We start from the raw sequence: 27,892 nt of genomic DNA on the forward strand, positions 1-27,892 counted from the left end.
GTGACACTTCTAGTGACGACTTCAACAGCAGAACTGCAAATGAGCACCTTGTGCCACTTTCAAAGTGGGAGGAAGACATATAATTAGAATTCTTACATTGACGAGAATTCAAGAAAATCTGGGGAAAAGTTTATTGAAAAAACATATTGACATATCAGTATTATAAATTACTTTCTCTTATGAAACCAAAAAAAAAATTCTTTTGTTGGCTAGCTCATCATGGCACAAAAGGTGTTTCATGAAAAGACATACCTGCCTTGAAAATCCTTTTCTTACATTGAAAAATATCTACCATATATTTATTCTGTAACTTTCCCAACATGCAAGCTATATTAGAGAAATATATTTTCAAAACAGTTTTAATCTCCATTGTCTTGAGTGCACGTATCAACATTGTCATGTCACTTATCGAAATCCTCATGGAAACCTTGGATTTAGTCAAAACTAATGAATCTGTTTTAACACCCTTTACGAAAGTAAAAGAAGATATAATATTATGTTTTCACTTAACATACATTTTCATCCATCTCCTTTCTTCGTTGGATGGTTAAGGGGGAAAAAAACTGTAAAAATTACGGTGATGTTATCAATGGCAGTGTTTTAATAGAGAACAGAATTGGAAATGGCATTTTGCTGAGTGAACTTCTAAATGAATGAAAAAAAAAAAAAAACAGAAGGGTGAATTTTCTCCCAACGTTTAACTCGAGTGAAGTCTCAGAGGGTAGATTCGCAAGTGTTGAAGGAAGCTCTCTAACTGACCCCATTACTGCCTCTGGCACTTGAGAAGGCAAAGGGGCACTTGTAAAGTCAGACAGTGAGCAAGCATGGCGGAAATTATAGCGTGTTGAATGAATCCTCTGCAGGGTGCTCTCCCATCTTCAGAGAACACACTCATTAAGTGCTGCCAACAAGAAAACTAAGCGTTTTTCTTTATAAAAAGTGCCACCTTTTATGGAACATCTGGAGCCCATCCAAATGGATTCCAGAATAGGTGATAGAACATAATGAAGCAAAAAGGCTCAACCATTGAGGCTGCAACATCAGCTGCAGCATGGAGTCATTTCTGCATGTGAACTGGGGTTATCCATCTGCCGTTATCATGTCCTTGGAAGATGGAGGAAGAATGCAATGTGTCTGGTCCATGTCGAGTCCTTACCTGGGACTTTGAATCAGTATGCCAAAGCCCTATTTACAAACTTAGAAGAAAATATCTTTTGGCTATTTCCTGCAGTTTACTAATTCGGTTTTATCCACACTCAATTATTTTCCCTCTGCTTGTTAGTAGTGATAAAGATACACACGGGGATTGGGGTTCTACACCCACCTGGTGTTTCCTACAGCGTCCGTTGTGATCAAGAATAAAGGTTAAGATACAGGGGAAATATACAAAGGCTATGGATGCTGCACTCTTATACATATCCAATGCAGAGAGCAAATCAGGTTTTAGTCAAGAAAGAAAGACAACCACAAGGAGTGGGGGGGGAAGAGAGTACAAAAGTCAGATTGACCAAGTGCTGTCAGAGGAAGAGCACAATAAAAGAGGATCAAAGATTAGGTGTAAAACAGTGATAAAAACAAACTCCTCTCTGAGAAAAACACACTGAAAGAATCCACAGCAGCCAAATATTCATTTGTATGTGAATTAAATTGATTGCATGCAACCTGGTTGTTGACCTGGTTCTGTTCTGGGATGCTCTTAAAATTGGGTAGTAGGCCGGGAAAGGAAATTTCTCAGACTTGAGTTTTTGAGTTGAAGCTGGGACAGGGCACCAGCCTTTAAGACTCGTTATGATAGCCCAGAGTACAAGAATTTGTCAATAGATTTCTCCTATTCTAGGAGGAGAGAATGTAGATCTTTCCGCATTGAGGTACTGCAACTAGTTTCCTTGAAGTCTAGAAAAGTACATTTTGCTCAGAAAGGAAAAGATGGAATCATTTCTAATTCTAACTGAAACACTTTCATAAGCATATATGGGCCCACAGTACTGGATACAAGTATTTCTATCAGTGCTCTACCCCCGTCTCAGCTGACTTTAAGGAAGCTGTGCAGAGATGGATGGTGGCAAGAGATAGGACTTCAGAGCTACAACAAACTGGGTTTGAGTCTTAGCTGTGTGACCTTGGGTAAGTTGCTTCATCTCTCTGAGTTTCAGTTCCCTTGTGGCTCATAACAGGTGCACAATAAATGAAAACTTTGACGCAAAGTGTCTTTTTCACATATTAACATCCTGCTGGAAATAGTCAGACTAAAAGGATAGTACAGAATAGTGAGACTCATCTGAAGAAGGTGGCACTTTGGCCATAAGATATGCCAGGTTTTCCATTGCGCTCTGTTTCATGTAATTTATTCAAAATTAGAAGTCTGCCCCTAACTCAGACGTATAGAATCAGAAATTCTGAGAGTATGCCACAGCAATCTGTGTTTTGACAAGCGCTCCAGGTGATTCTGATGAATGCTGAAGTTTGAGAACCTAGGTATGTCCTTGGTTCCTAGGTATCTAGGTGTGATACTAGGTATGATCAAACAAGATCCAGGTGGGCTCACGCCAGCATGATGTATAAACCATGCGCATATACCAGTTGGACCCAATTAGCTGATCACCCATCAAGGTATTCTTCTGAGAGCAACCTTGACAATAGCAAATGTACTTCCTTGAAAACATCAGCGATATCTTCGGATGACTTATGGAGCTCTCATAGAGAAAAAATCCTCTTTCCAGTCTGCCACAGTTATTGAATTGGAATCGCCTGGTATATTTATGCTTGTTTGCATCACCGAGGGATGACTTCAAACAAAGTATGGCTGGCTCATTTCAGGTTGAAATATTCCATTAGCTCATTGGTAAGGAAGCTTATGCAACCCAGGAGGCCCTACGGTTCCATCTTAAGTATTATTCCTTCAGAGCTTCTGTTACTGTTTTCAACCTTTTGAGCTTCTGCAAATGTATTTGGCATTCAATTAAAGTGAGATTAATCCAAAGCAGATGTAGTAGGAAAGAATCGCTTTGTTGAAAGCCTACCCATCCGAAGTACTAAATTATAAGCACAGACACAAACAAATCCATAAGTATCAATTATTTAAAATGCATAGTTTTATATAACTCACTTGACAAAAACACAAACACCAGTGAGCTGAAATGACCAGCTTTAGCTTTACGGCAACAGAAAAGTATTTCAGAAGCCGAGGTCCTAGAATTTCAGAGTCTTCATCTCCAGTCGCAAAGAGCAACTCCAATTTTACCCAAAATTCTGACTCTTAGTGCTCTGACTGCTCTCCTACCTCAGACCTTAGATGTCTGGAGAAAGAGGCCAGCAGAACTTCTTTGTCCTATACCCTCGGAGGGAGAGTGTGTGGAACATAAAATCACCTAGAGAAATCTAAGACATAAAGAGCAGCTGTGGTAATGGTTAATATTGTTGTTGTTATTTCCTAAGCGGGACAGAGCCAGAGAACTCACCTACTAGACACACAGGACTTCAGCCAGGCTCAGTGATCCTTTTTCTAGGACACCCTAATTGATAGACGGTCTTAAAGTGGAATCAGGTGATTAATCTACCCAGCTGATGGGATGAGGACCAACACTCATCATCTCATTTAGCAGTGCCCTGTAAATACTGAAGACCGCCTTAACAATGATAGCTTGACATAATCATATGCATCAGAGTCCCAGGGAGTGGGACAACAGCCAAATTGCCTTCTCTCCCATCATACAAGATCTATCTCATTGCCTTTTTTCCTCCATTTGAACCTTGGCCTCAGTGGGGATTTCTGACCAGCCATTAGTCATTAAGGGGAATTACATTGGTACAAAAATCAGGTTACAGATGGCCTAGAAGAGATGCCTGTGGGCAGTCTATCTGTTGACATGTTTGCCTCCTGTAAATAGAGCACAAAGTCCCCAAAGGCGCAACCATGCCTCACTCATCTTTGTCTCTCCCGCACATACCACAGTGGTCAAGAGGAAGGACTGCAGCCTCCAAATGCCTACATTCAAATTCTTACTCCACTCTTTACTAGTTTAGGAATACAACCATGAATAAGGCACAGCCCCCTTCTTTTCTAAGCTGCGTTTTCCTCACTAGGAGAACTGAACTTATAAGACCTTCCTCAGTGGGTTACTGTGAGGATTAAATGAGAATTCATTTAAAGCACTTAGCCAGAGCTTCTCATAGTGTGAAGTGAATCTTAGCTGTCATTATTGTTATTATTATAGCAGGTGCTAAATGAATGAATGAATGGATGAATTGGTGTGTAGGAGATGAAAATAACTGACATCTACGGTTTATTCCACATCCAAAATTCTATAATACTATTCAGTTTCCAAAGAACTTCATACCTGAAAACTTCTTACCTGGAAATATTTCACCAGTGCTGGCTATTATTGTGCCTGTTTGGGATGCGATATAACACAGGGAAAGTGCATAGGAGTAGAAGCTAGAGAACCAGAATTTAAACATTTCCATACCTACCACTTAGTAAGCTGATAGATGTCTACATTCATTCAACCTTTATGCCGAGCATTGCACCAAGCTCAGGATACCAAGGGATAGGCCGCTTCCCTCATAGTGGGAAAGACATGCTTATAACAGAACGCCATGGAAGCATAGAAGTGACCTTCTATTTAGCAAATCAAGGAAGGCTTCAGAGACAGTGAAATGTCCATGAGGGCAGGAAACCGGTTTCATTCATCTCCATCTTCCCCGTACCTGGCAGGATTTCCAAGTACAGTAGCAATTGACAAACAGTTCTTGTGTAAATAAAATATCATTGCCTCTGAGTCTTGAGTCATGATTCGGAGTCCAGAGAGGTGAGACAGGAAGAAGGGAACTCTAAGCAGAAAGAATGATTCTTGTAAAGGCCATTCACAAAATTGGGAAACGCAAATGTATGTGTGTGGGAGGGTGCTGTCCGGAGGAAAAGAGCTGCAGATCAGATGAGATTGTGGCTATGAAAACGCTGTGTGAATTGAAAGTGCTGTACAGCCTTGTTATTATTGTGCTGGTCGCTGCCCTCCTTCTGACCTCTTTAGCATCCCGCATAATTCTGAGATGGGTTCCTCATTCAAATATTCACTAGCTCCAGGGCCTTCTCCAAAATGCCCTAGTTTTCTCTTCCTCCTTTCTTTATGAAAATATTTTGGAGAATCACTAAAGAATAAAGACCTACAATACTCACCTTCATCATTCCTTTCATTAAACAAAGGAAATACTTATAACACTTTCCAAAGACTACAGCTATCAATGCATCAGTGTAGGCACACTGACCACTCCAGCCACTAATGTTTCCATTTGACCGTCTTGGTTTCTAATCTATATCATCACATTAGTACCTTAATACACTCATTTTAAAGATCCCTATTTTTAACTTATTTTGAAAAGGAATATTTCTTCAATGAAGAAAAATGTTTTTCTTAGCTTTTATGAAGGCCTTTTCCATTGAAATGCTCATTTAAGAAAACTTGCAAGATTCAAGAAATTTGGAAAACACGTGCTCATTACAAACATTTGGAAAATTCAGAAAATACTTTCGTGAGTGGAGGTTTTGTCAGAGAATCTTTCTTACGTGTAATTTCCAGGTTACCGCCATAATGAAGAATAAAAATTAATGATGCAAAGATTGCCTTGTACATTACACCCAGACACCATCCTAAAAGGAGACCCGACACTGCCACACATTTCTGGTTTCTGGTTCTGTCGCCATTCGTCAGAGTTAGTTCTGAATGCTGAAACTCACCTCAACGCTTTCATTGTAATTTCAATTTGGTACCAATTGATGGTTCCTCAGGACAGTAAGTCATTCTTTCCTTGCCTCAGCTTCTTAAAACTTCCACTCCTAATCTTATTTTGCTGTCTCAGGAAGTGAAAATATGACTTCAAATAATTTTTTCAAGAAAGGTTTTGTTGGGATTTTAAGAGTAGTGTATTTTCTTCTGACCACATATGATGAGAACACCTTACTGTACTTTCACACAGAAGACAAGTTGACTGAGGATAAAATTAGCAAGGCATAATCTTATTCCCTCAAAGTTTTAAAAATGTCGCACCATTGTTTGGCATTTAATTTTGTGCAGGAATGATTGGGTGACAACCTCAGGACACTTCTCTTCCATGACCTAGTTTTGCTCGTCTGGGTGCTTGAAAATGATCTTTATTTTCATAACTCAAATACTTTCCAGGACTGTGGGTCCCTTTTCACTAAATTTTTAGCAGTGAGGTACACACAAAAATTGTTTCTACTTAGAACATACACTTCAGGATTATCTTTGAACAAAGTTTATATTTAAATTGTTTTGGGTTTTCCCTCTTTAGAAAACTCTTTATGTCTTGGGTAAGATCTCTGTGCCCTGACCTCTAGATCCACCATCATTTTTATCATTATAACTTTAATACTTTGTCCTTTGCTTTTTAACCATGGGAAGGGCTTTCACACTTGCTCTCCACATTACCATTGGTATTTTCTGCAGTGTCAATTCTGTGTTTTACTGCCCCTAATTTAGATTTTAATTCTGTAATTACAATTTTGACTTCTTCAGAATCTTTCTTACTTCACCGTGTCCCTTTGGATCTATCCTGTAGGTTTTTCATCTCAATTTTTTGCTCCTTAAGATATCTCCTCTTTTCTTCAGAGTTCTTTGTGCAACCTAAGGAGAGCCTCAAACAATTTTTGAAAATCTTCTTCTGTTTATTGTAACAAACTATATCTGGATTGGTGAGAGTGACAAAAAACTGTGGCTCTCTGGTCAGATCAAAAAGCATACCTCTTCCAAAAAGGTGGCAGCACAGTTTTCTGGTGATTTCTGAACCAGGAAGAGGGGACACAAAGGATGTTCACCTCACTCTCAGCAGAGCCAGACTCATGGGATTCTTCAGCTCACTTCTGATGGGTTTGATATGAAGTGTAAATTTTTCCCAGACCCACGTTTTGTGGATGTGAGCATTTTTCATTTTCTCTATCGTCAGAGGTGTTATAGGAGGAAGCTAGAAGAAAGAGTATCAAGGAATGCTGTAAAGACTATTTTAAACTTGGAAGCCTTGACTGCAATGACTATTTGACCTTTGGAAATAATTTTATAAAACTTATCATTATTAGTAAATGAAACAAATGAACACTCTTTTATAAAGGAGACTTTTTTTTTCCTTGAAATGGCCCAAACACTTCATAGAATTGTCCTGTTATTTTTAAGACCTGAAATTTTAACCTAACTTTGTGCTAGCTTGTTTTAACACTCTAAAATATATTCAGAATAGTCTACCTTAACAGGCTGGAATGCTGAATATTTTATGCTTGGACAAAGAGCAAACTGTAGGTCTTTCGCCAAGCACAGTCAATGCACTTAAGTATGGGTTACCAAAAACGCTGGAGATTTTTTTTTCTATTTATTGTTATAGCTCAAATCCTTGTGTCTCTGGTAGGCTTTAAGTGACATAAATATGCATTTCCATCTGCACATCCTTGTCAGGAATAGTTCTGCTGGGAGGTGTTACGCCACCCAAGTACTTCCAGAATAGAGTCTGTTAATCCGGTTACCACTATAGAAACTCAGAGGAAAAGTCTACTCAGGCCACTACTGCAGCTGCTGTGGCTGTAAATGTTCCAGCAACCACACCCTGGGTACCAATGCAAGCATAAGAAAATTGAATTTTCTTCAGGTGAAGAGGGATGTAGAGAGTTGAGTCTATTACTCACACCAGTAGTCTCCAAAGTTTTTATTGTAAATCTTTGTCAGTAAAAAAAGGGGAAAATAGCAAGCCCATCTTATGTATATGTATATGCACACACACACAATGGATACATATGCTGCTGTATTAACTGCTATATACATTATAAAATATGAAAATACCTATAATGTCAGGATTTTAAAAAATAATAAATGTAGATAGATGCTCCAACCCCGTTGGATAGACTGGTACCTTCCCTAGGTATATATATGCCACTTTGGAGACCATTGGGCTAAACTTTCACCAGATGGTCCACCAGGAAAATAGGTCTTAAGCCCCCAGTTAGGCCTTTGATAGATTCCATGATACATTGGGCACACGATGGGCAAAAGGAGCTGTGAACAAGCATGTGATTGCTTCTCCACTCACTTCCTCCTCTTACCTCTTGCCTCTTCCTTCTATTGTGGCTTGACTTCTGGCCTCTCCAGGGCCTCTGTATAGATTTATCCCTATCTTAAATTTATACAGGCATATCACAGATGGATACTAACCCTTCAAGGCCTAGAAGCCCACAGGGGGCCTGAAAGGCTGTCAAATAATATGTCACCTCAGAGCCCACATGACACAAAGACAAGAACCAGCCAAATAAATCAAATCCAATCATCAATCATCCAATAAATATTTTTCAACAAGAACTTATTGATCTATAAACACAGAATGTGTGTCTTTAACTGCCTAATTCCGTATAATGCAGGAGATTTCAGAATTACCCATGAATCTAGTTGTGTAACAAAATTCCCCAGGAAGGCAATGAATACGGAAAAAATCTTCTACCTCTCATGATGGTGAAAGACTATCTTTTCAGGTGTAGAAAATTGGAGACTTGAATCAAAATTCTTTTGGAATTGACAAAAATTAATTATTTTATTGTAAAACCTAGAATTGGCCAGAAAACAGCAGAAAAACTTCTCCCAATCACTGTTGGTGTGAGTATATATTGACGTGATCTTTCTGGTAGACAATTAGTAAATTATATTAAGAGCTTTAGAAATTTGGTCATTAATTCAATAAATCCTTCCCTATGAATTCAACCTACATAAACAAATAGACATGTGAAAAGATTTATCAAAATAATGTTTAATAATATTTATAATAGCAAAAATTGGAAACAATCTACATTTTTATTGAATGAGGTAATTGTTAAATAATTTATGATACACCGTGCAAGAAATGCTAAGCACTCTTTGATTCCTTACTCATTAAGTACATACTACATCCCAGGCACTCTTTTAGGATATAGCAATTAATTAATACAGACAAAGCTTTCATAAAGGTGATATTTTAGCGAAGAGTAAAAGAGACATATACTCCATAAACAAGTAAATAAATGCAAAAACAGTTTCAGAATACTGAAAAGCACTACGAAGACAATGAAACTGTATGTAATAGAAGTGGCTGGCGGTGAGGGGTTGGGACCCTCATATACAAGGATTTCTCAAGAACAGCACTATTGGCATTTGATAGCATATTCTTTATAGTTTTTTGGGGGGATGTGGGGGGGTTCCTGTATATTGTAGGATGTTTAGCAGCATCCTTGGCCTCTACTCACTAAAGGTACCCACCCCAGTTATGACAACAAAAAATGTCTCCAGCCAAATGTCTCCTGGGGGGCAAAATCTCCCCTGATTGAAAACCATTGCTTTAGATTTAGTGCAAGGGAAAGCCTCTCTGAGGAGGTGACATTTGAGCTGAGACCTGAGTATGTTTTTAAATAATCTTTAGGATATAGGGAAATGCTCATGATATAATGGTAACATATAATATATTCAGTAAAAATCCAACATTGTTTTTGCTTTTAAGTCTCTATCTAGACAGACATTGTAGCCCAGTGGGTAGGTGAATGGACCTGGACCCAGGCTGCTTTCGTTAAAATCCCAGCTCCAACACTTACTGGTTGTTTGACCTTAGGTAAGTTACTTTACTTCCTGATGCTCTGGTGTCCTCAACCAAAAACTGAGGATGACACTACCACACAGGGTTGCTGGGTATTAAATAAGTTAATATATGCAAAGGTCCTGGAAGAGTGAGTAACATATCTTGGAAGCACTATATATATGGTACATATGTAATATATTATAATTAGAATATATATTCTAAATATAATATATATTATATATAATTCCAGATCTGATATATGTACACCAGATATTTCCATTTCCTTTTGGAAAACAAATACAATAACGTGTTAATAATGGTAGAATTATAGGGGATTTTATGTGTCTTTTTATATTCTTCACAGTTTTACAGATACAAATGCAAATGTTGCTTTCAAATAAAAATAAAAATCAATATGTATTTTAGCACAAAAGAGAGAATTTTTAGACTTGCACCAGGATCAACTGGCATAGCAAGCGTGGGGGAGGAAGACCGATGGAAGATGTGCTCAGAAAACCTGTCCCAGGCAAAATGAGTCAATTGTCAACTGAAAGCCCAGACACCCCACATTCAATCTGTCAGTCAGTTCATCAGTCATGTGAAATTTATTTAACACTTGCTTTCTGCCAGACTCTGTGCTAGGTGCCGGGGAATTGAAGATGAATGGAGCATGCATCTCCTCAAGGAGCTCACAACAGAATGGGGAGAGAAATACATCCACAATCAAGCACAGTACAATAAACTGAAGTAGGGGCTATAATGGGGATATTAACTCAGGCTTCTTGGGGCTCACAAAGGGAACAATTAATTTCAACTGAAGTGGAGGACATTTCACACAGGCGATGACACTTGCATTGGGCTTTGAGGGGTAAGTTTGGAAAACGGAATCATTAGTAGGAGTTTTGGTTTTGAGCAAACACATACGTACAGTGCTTCCTAATCAGATATCAGCAAGATCGATTAACCTGGAGAGAGCAAAGTCAGAAGGGACAAAGGAGTTACACCCTAGAAAAGAATCCTGATCTCTTAGCAGAGTGCCTAGTTTCATAAAGCAATTTGTGAATGTAAAGTTGAACTGTCACAGGAATTCGAAGACATAAGATCAAGTACTACCTTTGCCCCTTACGAGCTGGGCAATCTTGGACAAACCACTAAATTCTCTGACCTTCCATCTACTTCCTCATTCATATAATAGTGATAATAATACTTTGCAAAACTGTTGTGAGCCTCAAATGAGATAATGCAAGTAAGAGACCTTAAGTGACATTCAAATAGTTGGGTTGAATAAATTGTGATGGTTTTAACATAATAGAGAATATTTTGAACAATTATAGTTTAATTTTTAACATTTATATTTTAACTTTGACAGTAAAAAAAATTCAACTGTATATGTAATACCAATTGTGCGTGAGTTTATAGCCTGATTGGCTTCATTTATTTTTTTCAGAGCCCTAAACCTATCACCAAGCCAAGTGCACCAAGCTATAAAAACCGCTAGCCAGTTCTTTTTCCTGAAATAACATAATCTTTATTTCTTGAGACACTTTATACAAACATTAAACTGAAGGTAACTGCATAAAAATGAAATGGAGGCTCATAATTGCAAACTGTTTTCATGTCTGAAGAAGATTCAACCACCTCCTAGGAGCGAATTACTCCTTGTTACAGCTTAGGATCTGGCTATAAAAGTATATCACTTAGCCTATGTCTGTCTACACTGCAAAATATAGTCATGAGCAGAAAACTGAGGTAATTATCTAGAGGAGTTAGGCCAAAAAACCCATTTCAGACCCCAAAGATCAAAGTTGCTTTGCAGATGTCAAGGAAGCGTGGGGAGGGGCTGTGTTCGCCCTTCTTCTCTTAGTTCTTTCTTATCATTTAATCCTTTTCACCTTGAACACTCACTGCTATTATTTCTGGAGAAATAATATTCTTTTGCTTTTTTTCTCTTTTTTTGAAAGAAGATTTACTAAGGCTGATGGAAAAGGCTTAACATGTCCTCTTGTCAGGGCCCTTGATAAACATTCCATCTAACATTTTTTTGAGGCAGAGTTTTAGTTGAAGTGCTGCAGAAGACAAATTAAAGCCACGATATATAAAACTGCAGCTTTAACTTGAAAGTCTTTAAAGGACATCTTCCAACCAGAGCTGGCATTTGAAAACTAAAGAAAAAAGGTGCAATTTATTTATCTCCTTTATTCCTCTTTCCCCTCCAAAAAATGAATTAAATGAACCCAAGATTTTGTTTTGTCCAATCTAACTAACAGGATGTAGAAATGGAACACTCCATGAATTATTTCCATTCATTTCAAAAAGGTGAGGATATTTTAGGAAGCCTTCATCCCTCAGCTTGAGAAAATTATCCCATTCAGTTTCCAAAAAAGAAAATGTGGGTTTTTTCTTTTTGAAAACACAGCTTCTTTGAGTATCAATGACCTTTCTTTATGCTTTTGTCAGTACCGAGAAATTCTTACCTTTGCAATTTTGTTCTGTCTTTAGCCATAGTATCAGTTCTCAAATTTTGCTTAATGTAAAGATAATAGTACTCTACATAGCTAGAAAATGTAACTCTAGTTCTTTCTAATAATTCCCACCATATTTGATCATGTTGAATGCTTTCCCATATTTTGTGTATTGTGTTGTTACTTATCAAGCTTTGGAGAATACAGTCCATATATTCTAATAATAACAACAACAAAAAACATTTCTGACATTGGTGTAAACTTTACAAACTTTACATACAAAGGAAACAACTTTTTTTCCCTCTACAGTGTCACTTCAATTAACTACTTTTACTAACCATGATTATTTATTAGTGGTTTGGTAGAGTATACCTTGAAATGTCACTTGTCTACTTTGATCTGATGCCAACTATATATAATTACAGTATTAAATTCTAAGCTAGAGTATAGTTTAAATGCAAGGAAAATATAATTCACCATTATAGCTTTAAAAATGGTCCATATATTTGAAATACACATTCACATTAAGTGTTTTGGCGTAGAATTAAAATTAAAATCACCCTGCCTTAATAGCTTATCTAATAATTTTCAAATAGGCTTCCAGAGTTTACCATTCACAAGAAAATCTTAGCAACAAACTACTTTTTTCAAAAGGCAATTTGGCAATAGAATGGATAGGTTACTTGAGAACGTGAGACTAGGAAAATATTCAGGTAATGATGAGCTATTAACATTTTGTGTGTGTATGTTGCTTTGCTTTTTTTTTTTTAACTGGTTACATTATCAGAAGAATATTGCTCAAAACATCATTTTGACTATAATGTATAAGATGTCTTGGGGAGGGTTGTCACTGTAGTTGAGACCAATGGCTACTGAAATAGTCCAGACTTGAGCACACAGAGAATTACACCTGAGTGATAGTGATGGGAATGAAAAATCAGAAATAGACTTATGAGATATTTAGAAGGAAGAATAAATAAGAACTGATAAATTATTGGGTGGAGGGATGGGACAAGTCAAAGATTATTTTTAAGCTTAGGAAACTGGAAAAAAACAACACAATAAAAAGAAATTGAATTGTGAATTGCCTAGGGATATCCAGAGTTACCTAGTCTGGGGAGAAGAAGGAGGGGATAAGTAGAAAGAGATATAACAATTGTAAGGATTTGGCCAGTATCTCAAATAAAATATCCAGTAGTCAGTTACAAGATTGACACTGCAATTCGTGATGACCATGGGCCTCTTGGGGACCAAGACTATTTGTCATTCTTGTTTGAGTTCCCCTGCACCTTGCACAGGGCTGGGCACATTGTTTACGCTCAGTAAGTTTGCCTGGCTGGCTGGCTGACTGACTGACTGCACAGAGATTCAGGGGCCAACTTCAACAAGAAAATAATTAAGTTGTGAGTGTGGACAAACACAACCTTCAAGGGTGGGGTACAAAGCAAGGAGCTGAGAGGGGGCCGGGCCTGGGGCCAAGTGGTTGAGTTCGTGAGCTCCACTTCGGCGGCCCAGGGTTTCACTGGTTTGGATCCTGGGTGTGGGCATGGCACAGCTCATCAGGCCATACTGAGGCAGCATCCCACATACCACAACCAGAGGGACCTAAAACTAGAATATACGGCTATGTACTGGGGGGCATCGGGAAGAAGAAGAAGAAGAAGAAGAAAAAAGATTGGCAACAGACATTAGCTCAGGTGCCAATCTTTAAAAAAAAAACAAAAGGACAAAGTCTTGAGGAATAAATATAATGAAGGAACTGGAAGAAAAAAGAAAACCAATAATAGAGACAGGGAAGGTCAGTCAGAGAATTAAACCAAGAGAGAGAAAGGGGAAGGGAAGGGACGGGAAGGAATAAACAAGAATGGAATCAGAGGAGCTGGGAAAGAAGAGATGCTACTTATTCATAATTTGAATGCATTTATATATATAGAATTAAATAGAGAATACATGGATGCAAAAATTACAGTCACATTTAGTGAGCAAAAATGAAAATCATTAAAATGTTTCCTTAATAACTTAAAGTAAATAAATTAATAGCTCCTGTCACATTGATTCATCTATTGCATGTGGGTACTCAATAAATGTTAATTGAATTAAATTAATAACATTTGCTCAATGGTAATAAAATATTAATTAACTGTCTGCCTTTTCTGTTACTTAAGTTTATGCCCATTGGTTCTGCAATTACCTCCAGCCCAAACATGAATTTTCTATTTCACTGATCTTCAAGATACACTTTAATTTTTTTCCTAAGAAGTATAGTTGAGTTTCTAATTTTTGTCCTAATTTTGGTGGTTTTTTTCTGTTGAAAAAAATTATTTTCTCTAAGTTAATGTCAAGAACTATGTATAACATCCCAAATATAGTTTCACGAGTTCCTTATTTAATTCCAAAATAGTTTTCTCTGCAGAAGATGTGATTCCACTTTTCATGTGTTTCTCCTTTTAGCTTATGCTACTTTATAATACTTTGGGTACGATGTCAAATAACACCGCAAAAGAAAGAATCTGGGGAAATTATTGCTAGCATTCCATCTAAAAAAGATGGAAGATGTCAGCAACATTCACCCAAAAATTGTGACTCACTTCAGATGTCAGAATTCTGGGTTGAACAGACTGGGTTCTGAAATGTGTGTATGTCAGATGATTTTCTAATGAGCAACAGATAGTTCCTACTGGGGAACGAAAAAAATAAAAATATAAACAGAGATATAGAATTAAAATAACTTTATGAATGGCAGCTTAACTTCTCCGTAAAATTCTCTCAGTACAAGCTCAGTGTCTCCAAATGGTTGCTTAATGTAGCATACCACTTACATTCAAAATGCTATACTTATAATTGTTGCAAAATTAAAAAGAGAATCATATACCACTTGGCTGTATACTGTATTCTCCGCATGTTCTTACATTCCAGTAACCTCTATCCAACTTTTTTTTTGTTACTGAATTACTTTGTGCAAAAGCAATTTAAATTACATGCAGCCTGACTACGTGTGATAATTTGAACTGATTGTTAATTAATTCTGTAAGTAAATAGCTGCTGCAATCTCTATACTCATCAAGGGTTCGTTATCTATCAGCTCTTTCTGAGCTGCTCTTTAATATACAGTATAAAACGGCTGCAACTGAACAGGCAGGGTTCCCCAAGTTCGCAAGAAGGTAGTCTTGCTTTGCAAAGACCGTTCAGAGAAAGACGCATCTGTAAAGCTGAGCTATTTGCAAGGCTCAATTTTGGTAGGTGACATATCATTGGATTTAGAGTGAAGAGCATTTTGCTGATGAGCAGTCTCAGCAGCTAGGAAGCAGAGATAAAGCCAGGAACAAATCAGAGAAAATGTTGTATAATATAAAGGGACCAGGATAAGAGCAAAGCTTTTGGAATCCACTAGGCCTGGGTTCAAATCTCAGTTCTACCATTTCCTAATGAGGAAGTCTTGGGCAACTTATCTAAATAAACTATCTAAGCTTTGGTTACCATCATTCATCTGTTAACTGAAGATGCCAATTTATACATTTCCCATCTGTTCAAGGAGGCTGACAGTATCTACCTCCTAGAGTCTTTGTAATGCTTAAATTAAATAAGGTACATAAGTGGTAACACGGAAATTGATAGAAAGTGCATGCAACTATGTGTGTGTGTGCGTGCGTGTGTGTGTAAAGGGGTTCTTTTAGTTTCAACCTGGGCGATTTTGCCCCATAGGGGAAATTTGGCAATATCTACAGACATTTTTGTTTGTCACCACCTAGGGTGATGGGCGCTACTTGTATCTCGTAGGTAGAGGACAGGGATGATGCTAAACATCCTACAATCTCCTCAAGACAAAGAATTATCTAGCCCAAAATATCAATACTGCTCTAAGTGTTCTAAGGCATAAATTGAATGGCTGTATGTGATATTAGCTGGTTACTGGACACTTCGATACACAAGTAAGAAAAATAAACTAATTATTATTTTTATCATCATCATCATTATATCATTAATTTGGTAAATCTCCCTTGGGTTACAGGAAGCCTAGAGTTTCCCAACTTGTTGAGCTATCTACTCAATATTGTGTTAATTTCTATCAACAATAGATGTTTTCCTGAACCCCTATTTCTGCCAATCCTTTTTAGGGTGAGTCAAATCACAGCTAAGAGATTGAAAGCCAGCAGCATAAGTGGCAGGGAACAAAAACTAAACATTGTAGAAAGCCAAAGCCGTTTGTAGGCTTAGAAGAGAACAAAAATGGCCTAAGACAATTGAGTATGCCATACTGTAGGCTCCTGTGCCCGTTCGGAGCCTTTGGAGAGTAATGATCTCATGAGTGGTTCCTGAAAATCACTGACGCACACAGCTCAGGGCCTGTTCTCTCTCCTTCCTCCACTTTGAAAAGTGGCAGTGGTTCCCAAATTTGTCTGCAAGTTTGCCCCACCTGGGGAGCTTCAAAAATCCCCTGGAATTGTGATCTAATCTGTTGGGAAGGGGTAGTCCAAGGTTTAACAAAATTTCCAAGTTTTTAAAAAATTTCCCAGGTAATTCTACTCTGCAGACAAGTCTGGGAATCGCTGCCCTAGGAGATGGGACCAAGTAGCGATTTCTATCTGCCCCAAACGAAGAAGCTACTTTTGAAAGGACAATGAAAATGGACTTGGCAAAAATATATTTCTTGCACTGAGCTGTGTAAGCATAGTCAAATCAAATCAGGTTGCCAATGTTATTATTTATTTCAGTCACTCAATGAACATTATTGAATTAACCAGGCGTTGGGCTAACAAGGAGAATGTATTCTCCAGAATGCATTTTTACCATCTCTTCATAGTGCTGCCGAGTCACCAGGACTGTTACTTGTTTTAGTCTTAAGATATCCCTCGGAATCAGTCTGGCTGTGTGTTTGAGAATACCTTCTGTTAACACTTTTCTTGATCTTAGGACTCTGTTTAATGAGTATAGATAAATTACAAATTAATTGCACCACTACCCACTCTGGTTCTCTAACACGTTTCCACGGCACGCTTCTCTTTTACACACTCCTCAATACTGTAACTTAAGTGGTTATTTCTCTGCTGACTTGTTTGATACTTGTGAAAGCCAGGGACCACGCCCTCTTAGTCACCACCATACCCCCAGTGCCCGGTCCAGTGCTTGTTATATAACAGACCCTCAATTATTATGTAGGAATGAATGAATAAAGACGAGCGCTCTGGAAGACTCGAAGCACCTAGGCCTTCTCAGCCTTCTCTCTGCCCCTCCAAACCAGAATCTCAGTCAAGGACTTTGCTAGAGTTTCCCTGAACATCTCTAACAATTGTGCCAGGTGGGTCTACGGAAACCAAGCGTGTTCCCAAGAAGCACACTCCCAAAGCCATTTAGACTATCATCTGGAAAGAGACCTGGCAAATACCTCCTTTATACAGGGGAGGAAACTGAGGTTTATAGAAACGAAGAAATAAAACGATGTGATTGACATCACATACATTACCGAATAGTACTACCCAGCATTTAAGACCCTTTTGTTGCTTCTTAGATCCATAATACCCTATGACACGAAGCTGACAATATACTTCGAGAGTTTGTTGATCCAAGTGAATAAATTCCTTGATTCTCCCAACCCATCAACAAAAAGTCCACAGTAGAAATAAGGGTTACAAATTATTGTGATACATGAAACTTGTGTGTAAAATTTTGTGATTATTGCCCTCTTTTATTCTCACTTATATTTTCACTCAAAATTATCCTACTCAATAATGCTTTAATCTTTTAAATAAGACTTTATTCTTACTAAAGTCTAGAATTTGAAATTTTCTGTAAACGTCCATTCTTAGATCACTAGGTCATGTCAACTATCGTGGGTTTGTGTATGTGTGTTTTCTTTTCTCATCTAGATACGCAACTCACAAATGAAAAGCATGCAGAGGAGAAACCCATTAATGCTATCGTTATAAATTCAGTATCCGAATTCAATATCACAGATGGACCAGCCAAGGAAACCCCCAGTGAGAAAAAACTGTCAGAATCCAGCACATCACTGTCCTCCCTTGAAGAATGCCAAGCGAAATTCTCCTACCTCCAAACTGATACTTCAGTTCATCAGAGAGACACTGATGGTATGTTTCTCAGAATCAACCTTTCTCTAAACAAAGCTCCTCAACCCCCAGCCCCTGTAAAATCATCACATATGCTGTTACCAAAAAAAAAAGTCTTTATGAATATTAAACAGGAAGACTTCGATTTGAAAACCCTGGTGAATGACACATGTCAAGGTCACTTTGCAACTATGAGGTGCTTGGCAGATTGTTTGCTCTTGAAGCTGGGCATCAGAGGCAACGTGTTTTAAAAAGCTGGGGCGAGGTGTAATCATTCTTGCTATGGGGCTATGAAGTGGACAAAGAAAAATGGCAAACTTTTTTCTCTTCTCAGATCTGGGACTATTCAGTCCATGAGTCTAGGATGAGAGGAAATGAAGGGAGAGTGGAATGGTATTGAGATGCTGGAAATGTATAAATACAGACTGTATAAAATATCAAGATGCTTACAACAGCAACCTGTGAAACAGTGTTGGTTCCTCTAGGTAATATCATTTCCTCGGCATTCCGATCAGTGCAAACCTACACCAAACCATCCCTGTATACGACATCAAAGGCACATTCCATTTGCAAAGCCAATTTCAAACTGATTTGGTGCTATGTGATCAGCATAGTCAAGTTCAAAGTCATGGTCTCCACACCAAGGCATGGAATTGTACTCGGGTTAACTTTGCAGTAACCTTTACAAGAGACATAAACCATTCAAGAATTTTGTAGTGTTCAATATCTACATTTGCATTTAAAGAACGCTAGGAGTTTCCCAAAGGAAAATGTAATATGGTATAGTTTCTGGTTTACATTTAAATTCATATCCACTTTTTGAAAATCAGAAAAAAAATTAAATAAACTTTGTATAACAGAACTTTGGAATCACGTTAGTTTAACTCCTGGCTCTGAAATTTATTAACTGTATAAAATTGGATAAGTTTTTCCCCATCTCTGAATCTCAGTTTCTCAGTTATATAATGGAGCTAGTAACACACCATAGGGTGTTTTGAAGATCAAATGAAATAACATGTGTAAAGCATCTAGTACAAAACCTGTCACATAATAGATATTCAATTTTTGCTTTTATTGTGATTACAGTTTTAGAAAGTAAGGGGAGAGAAGATTTCTAACATATGTTATATATGTGGTGTCTTGTTCAAATGTTGTCATGGATGCTTTTGATCAGAAGCTACAGACACAATTGCCTGTGGTTGCCAGGAGATAATATGAATAATAAAGTAAACTGGAAGTAAATAATAGGGATTGGTGAGGACTATGTCAAAGTGAAGAACATATGACTCATCGAAGGGTCGATGCCTCTACTCAGCTCCAGCTCCAGCTGCCAAAAGGAAATACAGGCCCAGTGTTGCCAGATCTAGAGTGCTATTTGAAATCTCCAAATTTTTAACTGTTGACATTAGTTCTATTCCTTTTATGAAGCTCCAGACACTCCCAACAACACACAGCTTTGGGCCAACTTTGGCCTGTAGGCTGCCAGGTTACGACCTCAAATCCGAGATGATTCGTAAGTTTCTGGCTTTATTAGAGTTTGACACTAATCAAGAAAACAGACAATACAGGAGAGTTCTCTGCAAAAGCATTCTGACGCTAGAGCATTTTATCAGATTGTATCAGGGACGCATGGATCTTACTTGCAATGGATCTTGGCCGTAATGGTCCCAGCATTAGGAATTGCCATTGCATGTATCCACACGGCACAACCCAGTGTCCCTCCACAACCACTCTGATTTGTTGTTTCAGGGATTCTGGGGAATGGGAAGGGCTGAGGCAGCTAGCATGATACCTGAACCCTTGTATTCTTAGGGAAGGGCCAAAATGACTACTCCATTCAAATGGCAACTCATATCCAGGAGCCTTCACATAGGAAAAGAACCAATTACTCTTTCCTCAAAAGATCAAAGGAGATTCATGAGGATGGTTCAATTAGATTGTTTCCTTAAGGCCTGGGCTGAGACCAATAGGATGCAAAAAATTCCAGTTTTAAACTGACAACACATGTAGTAGCCCATCCTTCATCTCCTCTGCAATGTAAAAAAAAAAAACCCAACAAAACACCAAGGTAAGAGTTTTTGGTACCTGGATAAAAGAAAGAGTGAAAAATCCAGATTAAGGCTCACAAATAGTGATAAGAAACTCTCATTATCCTAAAGAGCAAACATCAAGGAAATCAAGAGTTAAGTCAGACTCACTTCCTTTTAGGGAAATTTTGATAGTAATTAATTTAAGGATGCAGAAATTGAGAGCTGGGGTCATTGTTCGTACTGAGATAAATACAGAAATATCTTTCGGGAACAGCAGGGGAAACAGAAGGGAAAAGAGAAGATTGCATCCACTTTCATGTAGTTTGTGGTTAATTTATTTTCAAATGTATAAATGAGTGCATAGGAATGCATGCTTAATTGCTAATATCTATTATTTATATACATTGCCCCACTTAAAACAGGATGGAAAAACCTCACACATGCAGATTTTGTAAAATGTGTTACATCCATTAGCACAGTTCATGGTGTGTGCTCTGATGGGAATTTAAAAGGATCTTTACTGCACATCACACGCTATGTGCTGCAACATTACTTTATTATGAAATTGTGGCTCATCCTGTGTGGTCCCTTTCCCTAATAAAATGGAAAAAGTCCACAGCACTGTCTGTGTCTCTGCTTCTGTTTCTGTGTTCTGATTGCAAAAGCATCCCCATGGATAATAAAACCAGGGATGCACACGATCTTAGAAAACAGCCTCCTTAAAAAGAATCCTGAGAGTAGACCTAATTGATGTATAATTTTGAATTTGAGACGTCTCAACCAGGTGGAAGAGGAAAATCATAAATACAAGATACCTCAAAAGAATAGTCTTAATTACACCATGGACTACTGAATAAAATGATTACATTTTCTACACTGTAAATTTCATACAATTAAATGCAATAGTGTCACCTTATAAAATGTTTCAATTTTATAATTATTTCAGTTCATTTGCTCAGAAAAAAACATAAGCACAAATTTACTAAGTATCACCCAAATCTAGTCATTCTAGTTCTAAAGAACTGACTAGAATGTTAGTTGTGCTTGTCTGAACTTAAATAGATCTTGACATATTTAAATAGCTATTAAAATTGATAACATCAGGGATGATACCCCAGCTAGAGAAAGGCATGCAGTCATACTTTATTTATTCCCATTCTACATTACAGAGGGTTTTTTTCCCCAAAGAACATAATTTTGGGGGAGTGGGAACTAATGTTTATACTTTTTGACCAAAAACTTTTAGGAATCAGTCCGAGCCATTGTGTCATGAATCTCATTATTACACCAAATTCTCTATGATAGCATGTTAACCACTAACATATTAGAATTCTGGGTTTGGGCCAAGTTCTTTTTTTTTTTTGAAGAAGAAGAAGATTAGCCCTGAGCTAACATCTGCCACCAATCCTCCTATTTTTGCTGAGGAAGACTGGCCCTGAGCTAACATCCGTGCCCTTCTTCCACTACTTTATATGTGGGACGCCTGCCACAGCATGGCTTGCCAAGTAGTGCATAGCTCTGCACCCAGGATCTGAACTGGCGAACCCCAGGCTGCCAAAGCAGAGCACATGAACTTAACTGCTGTGCCACTGGGCCTGGGTCAGGCTCATTTTGCCTTATTTTTTTCCTTACTTTGTTTTGGGGTGACTGGAGGAGAGATTGTGGTTTATGTGGCATCACTTCCGGAAGAACTATTTTCTCACTGCTTTAGACAAAGATTCCCAAAGCAGCTGGAGGGACATTTCTGGAGTTGAGGAAGGCTACAGGAACTACAATGGGCAGCTACAGCTGTCTCTTGTCCCTCCCTCCTCCTAATCCAGGCATCATGGGGTCAAGATGGACAGCTGGGAGGGAGAACTCGGGAATCAGAGGACTGTTTCCATGAGGCTGAGCTCAGGTGCATTTTTGGAAACTCTTTGCATTGTTACCTTTTCTGCTATAATTAAACATGATTCTTTCTAATGAGGCAGATTCTCTCTCTTAATTAGCCAATCCCCAGTTGTACATTTAGCACTTCTGGAGGCTGCATTAGTCCTTCAGTGTCATTAGGGTATCACTTAGCGCGTTACAGCCTGATGTCCTGAAGGTACCCTAGGGGTGTAAAAGGAAATGAAACAACCCTAAGAGGGTTTTGTCATGGCTTCTTGCTCACGGCCAAATTCCACTTTGGCTGTATGGCCCGCAGGTCTTAGATCCATCTTAAACCTTCTTTAATCCAGTTTAAGAAAGTAAGAAGTGGGAAAGCGAGATGGGCTCTCTGACAGCAGCGATGAGAGCCTATGCCAGGATACCAGGTGGTTCCATAAGGGAATTTAATATACAGAGAACTTGTCACCAAGGTGTCAGAAGAGGTGGAAAGCCAAGTAATGGAACGGTGAGGCCACCCAGAACTCGGCAACAGGAAAGCTCTGCCACCTCTTTCCTTCGTCCCTCCCAGTCGCTAGTAGGCCACTAGTACTGACATTAGCTCATAGAACACTAGTAACTAACCTTTACTGGACATACCACTAGTAGGCAGCATTAGCAGGAGCCATAGAGAAAAAGGCAGTCAAAAAGAGATAAAACCAAGGGGAAGATACAAACACTTCCTAAGACACCACTCAAAGCAGGGAGGCGGGAGGAGAAATACCCCGGGCTTTCCCTTCCTCCCACCCTTCCGCTTCCTGCCGCTGTCTCCTATCAGCTGAAGCCAGCCAGACGCCATTCGATGGAACCTGGAAGACAGACTTCAGCCGCCTTGGGAACGCAGAGCAGAGGAGGGTAAGAGCAGACAATGGAGGGAGGGCAGGATCAGGAAGCCTGTAGCGTCCTGCGCCATGCTCCAACGTGAATGGAAGAAAGTGTGAGAGTCAGGAAGGGCAGTCTGCTTCAGAGGTACGGGCTCTGGAGGAGACAGTTTGGGTTCAAACGACAGCCCCACCGCTCCCAGTGTTTCTCAAACTCTCTGAGTCACAGTTTCCTCATTGATAAAACAAGAATAGTAATAGCACTCAGCTCAGGGTTATTTAAAGACCTATGTGAGATGTACATAAAGGGTGGAGGACCCCAAACTTACTTTACATGAAGCAGTTGACATGTGTAACAATGGGAAAGAGAGCCCAAGCTTTGGATCCAGAAAGACTTAGATCTGAATCCTTGCTTCGGCACCTTACACTTGAAAGATTTGGGACAGTCAGTGATAATCTCCTAGGCTTAGTCCTTTCATCTAAAAAATGGAGAGCACTTTCTTTATATCTTATTGTTCATTTATTCATTCATTCAACAAAATATATGGTTTTCTTGTAACTAGGGTTCTAGTAGGGAAGAAACAAATAAACTAATTAGTTTAATATCATTCTGTGGTCAGTGCTACAAAGAAAAAATAAAGCAGAGCGTTGTGAGAGTTTCAGCAAGGATGTGATTTAGAGGAAGGTGTTTTAAGCTAAAGACCCAAAGGTTGAGTAGGAGTTAGGTAAAGTTGTGAGGGTAGAGTATGCGACGCAGGCCAAAATAGAGCATGTGCAAAGGCCCTGAGCTAAGCCCATCCCAGGAGCTGAAATTTAGCCAGTGTGGCTAGAATGCAGCAAGTAAGGAGGAGAGTAGCACAGGAAGTCAGAGACATAGGCAGGAACCTGGTCACACAGGGTCTTGCTGGCTAGGGCAAGGATTTGCAACTTTAAGGGGAGAGTGAGTGGTTCTAAGTTATGATTAAAAATATCACAGGTGCTCATGAATTTGAGATGGGTTCATGCGGAAGCAGCATCTCAGACAGGAGGCTACGGTTGTTGCCCTGATGATGGCTGATGGTGCCTCGAACTAAGGTGGTGGCACTGGAGGTGGATAGAGGATACGAATTCCAAGTAGGAATTGGAAATCAAATCAGCAGAACTCTGCTGAGAATTGGATGAGAGGGTAGGATGAGGAATTAGAAATGACAAGAAGGAGTCCCAGTTTTCTGCCAAATTCATCTGAGTGTTCAGGAGCTGTTTCCAAGAGAAAAGCAGAGGAGGGCAAGGTTTGCAGACCATGGGGGTGCTAGGGAGATTCATAATGCAATTGGGCCTTGCTAAGTGGGGGATGTTTGAAGACACTGCAGCCGACATGTGGAGCAGGTGGTTAGATGCACGGCATACGTTTTCTTATGACAGAAGGAGTGCTAATCACGGGCTATGACTTTAAATATCCTGTTTACTAAACATTAAAGCCCCAAGAAATAGTGCAGGCAAGGGAAAATAGACCCACTCAGGAGAAGGGGAAGTCTAACACTCTTTTCAAACAGTTGAAGATTTTCCGTCGAACCGCTTCTGTTCCTTTATGCAAACAAAAATTGGCCATATGCAAAACAGTTTTGCCTGCTCGGGTAGAATTATTTAATTTGTCTTTTAGGAAAAGCATGGGACACACTTGAAAGTTTGGAAAAATCTGTTTTCAATTCATTAATGTGGCCGTGTTTTTTTGGGCAAAGTCTCCACCTTTTATAACCAAATAAAAAGAACTGACTTATAAACAGAAAAAAAAATGGGCTCTATTCTCAAGTGCAAAATACAGAAGTGGAAGGAAACAAATGCCAATTTGGCCAAAGGATTAGGCCAAAATATTTTTTGGTAAATAAAATCTAGGGTATACATCAGAAGCGGAGCCCTCCAGAGCCGGCCAACTTGAGGGGACCTTGGCAAGAGGAATTGAACCAAAAGGTTATATGCCCTCAGGAAATTGTAAGGACATTTTACAAGCAGGTTCTTCACACTCTGATAGGAAACACCAGCTCCTATCCTCACAAGTCACCCTGCACCCAACCCGACTTAACCTCCCAACCAAAATCTCAACCTCGCCTCTACAAAGGACAGAATCTAGTGGCATCATTTTTAGATGCTCACTGCCTGAGGACATCTCTTGAGCCTGGAGCCTAAGGGATCACGGAGTATTTGCTTGGAATATTTTCTACTGAGAAGCTCTTCCTTGCCAGGGGCTGCTCTAGTAGCAGTCTTGGCATTGGTAAAACTTGATGAGGCTTCATGCCCCCGATCTTTGACCACCAACATGCTCTCTTCAGAAATGCACAGGCAAAATAGAGTCTAGGTACTGTACTCACTCACTCCTGAATTTTTGTGGGTGGCTTGTGGCGACTTATGAAATATGGGTGAGTTGGCCATATGCTAGAAGCTGGCTCCAAGTGAATAAAATACACCCCGTCTGGCAAAGAGATGAGTACATACATCATAAAGGTATTATGGGATATGCTGCCTAAACTATAAATACTGAGTAATGGCCACAGCACCTGCAACAATATATGGCAATTAAAGTCGTCGTAAAAGTCATGGTGTGGTTCTTTACCACCATCTTACTGGGAAGAAAGGAAAGGAGGGTGAGAGGCAGTGATGGAGGGAGGGTGAGATGGGGGAGGAAGGAAGATTCCTGTTTACCTACATTCAGGTCTAGCTTTGGGCCTTTGTACAGTGTTTCTAAGAGAAATTAAAATGGCTTTCTTTAAAACATTTTTTCCCTTTTAGAGCAAATTTCCAGGTTCTCCCTTCTCTTAAAGATTAACAAGTATATGAATAATAAAAGAAAAACAGTTTTCTGGAAAACACTGTTAGAAGTAAACCAATGGGGCTCTAAGAACACTTAGAACAGCCTACCACACGACTCAGAGAGCAAGTTTCTCCTATGGGCTCACACAGTCTCAGTCGACTGAAGTCTGAAAACTAAAAGCAAGCATTCTTACTGGGAAGAAAAACAAATCCTTATGAAAATCTAACTTTAATCAATTGATAAGCCTATCAAGGAGGAGAAAGTTTGCTCCAATTCATGGTAGAATGTTACCTTCGACCATCGGCTATCTTTAGGATACTGATTTTATTGAATTAGGTGATCTATCATGGGAACATCTGCCACCCTTTACAAAACCTTCACAAGTTTCTGAGACTTTGCTAACTTAAAATAAAAAAAGAAAAGTTATAATTTTAACAAGAGAACTGCTACATCTTCTAACTAATTCCCTTTATGGAAACAAAAAATACAATAATTTATAACCCATCACAGCTGTTTGGCTTGAATTACCAATTACCTTCAATGCCTTAGAGATACTTTTCAGATTTTTGCAAGTGTGCATAGTAAATTTTTAAACCAATTTTCTTAAAGAGGATTGATAAGATTTATACCCTTTTAGGCAAATGATGACATAATTCATTTAACTTGAATATAAAAATCAAGGTTTTACATAACTGGAGGAAAAAGGAGACAGGGATTAAAAATAAAATACAATAAAAATATGATTATTTAAAAAATCATTTATATTAGGTTTCAAAATGTGCTTTTCGCTTGCATTTGAATCTGGGTGTGGCAGATTTGTGGGAATCCACATCAAACAAATAAGAAAGCCTTGTGACAAGAAGCCAGAAATTTGCACAGTCTCTCCTTGTCCCCAACTCTAATTGCTCCTGAAAGCTCCCTGCACTTGGGGAGGACTGGCGATTTTTCAGACAGTTGCAAGCTTTCCAGATAGGTGGCTAATTGTGTGGCTTCCCAGCACCTCTGCAGGCAAAGTAAATACAGGAGTTTAGAAAAGTGACAGCACTTTTTAAATAACCAGATTATGTAGAATCAATAGGAAATGCTCAGCAAGTTAATAAAGCAATTACTTAAGTAGAGTGAGTGCTGGTGTGGGGGAGGGGAGTTTGAGAGGTTAGCGATGTACATAACCCCTAATACGGATAAATAATTAAGAGTTGGCTATGAAGTTATCACGCATCCCAGCTCACACGCCTGCCCTTCCCCAACACCCCCGTATGTGCCCCTGTTAATTTTCTTTCTTCTTCTTTAAACAGAGGAGTGCGCTTCTCTCATCCTCACCTGTCTGTTTTGCCAGTTTTGGGACTGTCTGCTGATGCTCCCGGATACGTGCGAAACGGTGTGTATCAACCTGTGCTGCCCCTCTCACAGGTATCACCATACCTCAGATGAAAGCCACTCTCGGAATGATTGTAACTGTAACTGTGATGTGGACTGCAGCCTTTTTGAATCTTGCCACGAGACCAGCGAGTGTCTGGAGCTGGCCATGGAGATTTCAGAAATCTGTTACCGCTAGTGCCACGAAGGAACCACGTGCTGGCAGACCCTTTGGCCGCACAGGGAAATTGCATTGCAATGAGACTGTGATTTCCATGTGCTGATCTGTAAGGACTGTACACATTTTTTAGATGCTATCAACCATTTTATTCTGCACCTGTCTAGGAAAGCTAGTATTGTCAACTCAACCGTCTTATTCCAAATTCCACAACTGCATGGCTCGCTGAAAAATAAGATCTTGATCACATGTGATGAACAAATCTTAAAAACCTCTTAAATGCCATAGGTACAAGATGTTTCTTGACTACAAATAGCATGCTAAACACTCTTGTTATTGCGCTCATTGGCTTGCATCATGGATTCAACTTCATTCACAAATTCAGGACAAATTAGTGCATTCTTTTAGAATTGACACACATTAGCTTGTCTTTCTAATGGACTCATGCATAAACATTATGCATTGTTGGTTATTATTAATAATGTATTGTATAACATAATTTTGTAATTAAAAATTTATTTATACAGTCTCTTAAAATTCACTTATATGTACAGTTTAGGTAGGAAAGGGAATTAAATGAATTAGAAACCATGTTCCTGTAATTACAACAGATGTCTCTAAGACATCTCCCGTGAATTTTGAATATGATGTACTTCGAGAAAGTACTGTAATTCTAGATCATATTATTATACTTCT

The 27,892-nt window shown here is 38.8% G+C and overlaps 1 protein-coding gene across 1 annotated transcript in view; it reads left to right on the forward strand.

Moving 5' to 3' along the window:
• Positions 1 to 27,217, forward strand: part of MDFIC2 (MyoD family inhibitor domain containing 2) — a 98,567-nt gene extending 71,350 nt beyond the window's left edge. The window contains exons 3-4 of the mRNA XM_046657371.1: positions 17,921 to 18,142; positions 26,958 to 27,217. Coding sequence (XP_046513327.1) covers positions 17,921 to 18,142; positions 26,958 to 27,217 — 482 coding nt within the window. The remainder of the gene's footprint in view (positions 1 to 17,920; positions 18,143 to 26,957) is intronic.
• Positions 27,218 to 27,892: the final 675 nt, after the last annotated feature.

Source organism: Equus quagga, chromosome 1, assembly GCF_021613505.1.
Source record: "Equus quagga isolate Etosha38 chromosome 1, UCLA_HA_Equagga_1.0, whole genome shotgun sequence".
NCBI classification, from domain to species: Eukaryota; Metazoa; Chordata; class Mammalia; order Perissodactyla; family Equidae; genus Equus; species Equus quagga.